This window comes from Nannobrachium achirus, assembly GCF_963921795.1.
Source record: "Nannobrachium achirus genome assembly, chromosome: 3".
NCBI classification, from domain to species: Eukaryota; Metazoa; Chordata; class Actinopteri; order Myctophiformes; family Myctophidae; genus Nannobrachium; species Nannobrachium achirus.
Genome location: NC_137812.1, coordinates 1,394,994 through 1,399,162, shown reverse-complemented (window position 1 = coordinate 1,399,162; position 4,169 = coordinate 1,394,994). Strand labels below are relative to the sequence as shown.

The 4,169-nt window shown below is 42.6% G+C and overlaps 1 protein-coding gene across 1 annotated transcript in view; it reads right to left on the bottom strand.

The window, feature by feature from the left end:
* Positions 1-289: 289 nt before the first annotated feature.
* LOC308281576 (uncharacterized protein) overlaps positions 290-4,169 on the bottom strand; it is a gene marked incomplete at both ends in the record, with an annotated part of 10,644 nt that continues 6,764 nt past the window's right edge. The window contains 2 exons of the mRNA XM_080721803.1: positions 290-546; positions 3,912-3,949. Coding sequence (XP_080577929.1) covers positions 290-546; positions 3,912-3,949 — 295 coding nt within the window. The remainder of the gene's footprint in view (positions 547-3,911; positions 3,950-4,169) is intronic.

Here is a 4,169-nt window from a genome sequence, read left to right as displayed (position 1 = left end):
TTCACACACACATTCATACAGCGATGTCAGAGGAAAACATGCTAGGCACCAACCTGCTCATCAGGAGCAACTAGGGGTTCAGAGTTTGCTGAAGGACCCTTCCACATTAACTCAGGGGGAGCCCGGATTCCCTGAGAACCCTTCGGGAACCCTTCGCGCTCTAATAACAGTTTCTCTATGCCACCTCGTTTGTGTTTTTCCAGTTGAAATTCACAGAGATCAGTGATCTTACTTTGTGTCTGGAGGTCCAGGTTCATTACTGAAGACTGGAGGATGTCCTTTGGAGCGGTCACTCTTCATAGACACACAGCTTGCTGAATCCCACTGCTCTCTGTCCCACTGTTCCACTTTGTTCCAATGTGGCTGGGAGGGCCTGCCGGTTGCATAGGCTGCCCATTGGCCCGTTCCACTTGGATGGGAGGGCTCTGTCCCACTGAACTTCTTCGCCCTGAAGCATCCGATTGGCCCAGAAGCATTCCAACTGTCCCAGTTTTCGCCCTGCAGCGTCTGATTGGCTCGTGTTCCACTGAGCCCAGCACAGCAGGGCTGCAGGGCCATGTCAGACAGACAGTGTGCACAGTGTGAATGGGAGAACTATACAGGAGGATTATAATCGTGGTCAATTGCAGAGTGCATTAAGGAATATAACTTTTACATCTTTTATCTGCTGAGGGTTAGATAAAGACTGGAGGAAACTGACGCTTTGGTGCTTTCATGGAGTTCTCTCATCTTCTGTGTATTGTGCTGTACTCAGGATTAACACATTGGTAAGTGCTTCCAAATCAACAAAGTTAACATTTTTCATTAGCCAAGGCTTAGTTAGGAAATCGAAATGAGTTTGGAGTGCATGTGTTGCTTATTCTAATTTATTTTTATTTAATTATGGCCCAAGTGACAGGGCACACAAAGAGAGGAGAATTCATAAAATCATATAATATTGGCCAGTACCCTAAACACATCAAAGTTTACTGTCTTTATCAGCCAGGTATTAGATGAAGCCCTGACAATTATAAATAAATCATTTGGTGCAGTTTCCACTTTGCTGTCATAAAGTTTGTCTGTTAGCCTCCGTTAGCATGTTTGGCTAGCGCCTATGTACCTTAAATGGAGTCATACAGGCTTCTGGTTAGCCATTTACATGCCACAAATGCCTCGGTTAGAGAGTCATTGATGTTGTAAATAAATGGGACAGTAGGTGACACGTTTAATGTCCATTTGGAGTGGGGATAAGTGAGGTTGTAATGTATGATGTGGTATCAGAAACAAGCCTAGATTCAGCCTGCCTGCAGCTCAGTCAGATGCAAAAGGGCATACAACGTGATTTAATTTCCATCTCTGCCCATGCAAGACATGTATTGTTTTGAAAATAGCAGATCTACAAGCTCACAACAATGTGAAAATGGCAAATCTGCAAACTCACATTGTTTTGACTTTTGAGCTTGTAGATCAGCTATTTTCAAATGGCTGAATAGGGTTACTGTTATTGTGTTCATTCTTTGTATGGGAGGGACCGTACCTGTTCCCCAGGTTCTATACATAATGGGGAGAAATTACAAATACTAGTGGGTGGGTCAGGGGTAACTAGGGACATCTGGGCACCATATTTGTGTTATGACTGGGCACCTGGACATCTGGGCACTAGGTAGGGACATGTGGGCATTTGGATGAGTGGGCACTTGGAAAAGTAGGCACTGTGGGTTAATCCTAATTTACGTGCCCAGTTGCCCAGGTGACCACATATCCCTATAGTGCCAAGATGTCTCCACCCCGTGCCCACTCGTCCAAATACCCACATGTCCCTATTGCCCAGATTGCCATTTGTCCAGATGCCCAGTCATAACAAAAGTATGGTGCCCCCACTGCCAGATGTCCCTAGTCCCCCCTGTCCCACTAGTACTCGCAATTTCTCCCCATTATTGAGTGTTTTGAGTTATTAATAATTATAAATTAATGTTTCCTGCATTTTTGGATGAGTGGGGGAACATAGAACCTTTTTTAAGTCTTGTTTACAGCGTGCCTGCATTGTTCAACCCATGCCAACTGTCACCTAATGTCCTGTTTTTTTTCTTTACTTTGTTTTTATTTCAGAGATTTTGCCCCTTCCACCGACAAAGGCTTCTAGCCTCATGCTGAGGCTGCGCTGTCCATGATGCCACTGGTCCCATTCATGCCCCACTGTCCACGCTGCCCATGTTCAACACCATGCTGCTACACTACTGGCTGTCCTCTCACGGCTGCTCCAGCAGGCTAATGCCACCGCACAACTCCATGCAACGCTGCTGGCCATCTCAACTCTCAACTCAACTTTTAGCTCTGCGGGAAGCAACTGCTCAAGTTCACCACACCAGACCACTGCGGGCTATAGCCTAAATTATATTTCTATTATTATTCAGATTTCAGATTTTAAACTATTTCACTTTTTACAATCATTAAATGTTCAGTAGCCTAGGCTATGATGTTCTAAACAAGTGACTGAAGTGAATAAAATGAAGTGAACATTTTACTTCATATCTGGACCTCCATTTTATTTCATTGTCTCTGCCCATGCAAGATGTGTATATTTTTGAAAATAGCAGATCTACAAGCTCACAACGTTGTGAAAATGGCAGATCTACAATCTCACAATGCTATTCTCTAATGGCTGAAGAGGCTTAATGTTATAGGCTTATTATTTGTATGTGAGACTTGTGTCTTACTGTTACTGTACATTTCTGTATGTTCAGGGTGTCACAAGGCAACCACAACAATGGCAGTAGTACAGCCAGATTAATAATGTGAACAATTATATCACCCAGATAGTGCTGTGATTACACCGTTATCATCCTTTTGTAAAATATGACAATACCGTAATAAAAGATAATAAACCTTTCTGTTTTCATTTTTCCACTTCATTGGGAGAGAGGTTGATGTAGTGATGGCTCGATGGGCTCACTTGATTAAAGACATTAAGTCTGCTAAATCATTGGTTCTCAAACTTTCAAGACACCCCAAAATAATCATGTGAACTGTGGTCCCTCACACTGACAAACAGGTTTGGAGGAACTCATGGAGTTGCTGGAGTTGAGCCATTACATTTTGTCTTGATTCAACAGATGAATATTGTGAAAATAGCCGATCTACAAGCTCACAATGCATAATAATAAACTAGCTTTTGTTATATCTATATTAAATCTATTGCTGATTACTGGAACACTTGATTCCCCCGATTGAAATAACTAAACTCAACAGACAAATATTGTGAAAATAGCCAATATACAAGCTCACAATGTATAATAATGATAAACTAGCTTTTGCATTATATCTATTGCAGATTACTGAAACACATTTGATTCCCCAGTCTATAGTTCTGGCCACAGATTATATTTCACTGGGAAAATCACAATACACAATCTTTACATCTTGTCACTCATTCAATAAAGTTCACAGACAATGATTTGTATGTAAATAACACATTTTAATTTTATTACAAAGTGCACATGTAAAAAATAATAAAAGGGCAGCACAGGTCATGTTCTACTTAAAACAAATAGGAAGGAATTGATTAGGTGATTTTTTTATGCTGGAGGGAGGGATGGGGAGAAAGACAGACAGACAGAGTGAGTGAGTGAAAATAGTTTTGAGCAATTTGTGCACGTTTGGGAACACATGGCTAATTAGAATAAAAAGCACATGGCTCATTTGCATATGCCATGCCCTCAACAGCGCGTTCTCTGGAGGTCATCTGGAGTTCAACTCTGGATTTCGGCAATTTTTTGGTTCTGCTGTTCCCGGACACCAAAAAGGACGGGGTTTGTTCCGAGGGAATTGGGGGGTCCCAGGAAGCAGGTCTGAGAAAAATCAGGACCGGGGGCGCCCTTAAAGGGTGCGTTTTGTGCGTGTGTTAAACAGAGAACATCGGCTCCCATCTTCACAGCTGGGTGTTGGAGACTCTGCTCTGTGGTCAACACTTCTGGAATCATAAAAGTTTCCACAATTATCATCGGGTTAGGCAGGAGTGTGGCACCAAATTCTGGGCCCTGGGTACAAGGATTCACAGCGGGCCCCCCATGCAATGTTCTTCATAGGGGGAGGGGGTTTAACCCATTTAGACTGGGAACGCATTATTAAACATTATTTTGTGCTTTAACTATTGAAAAATAGCAGATATACAACCTCACAGCGCGGTATCG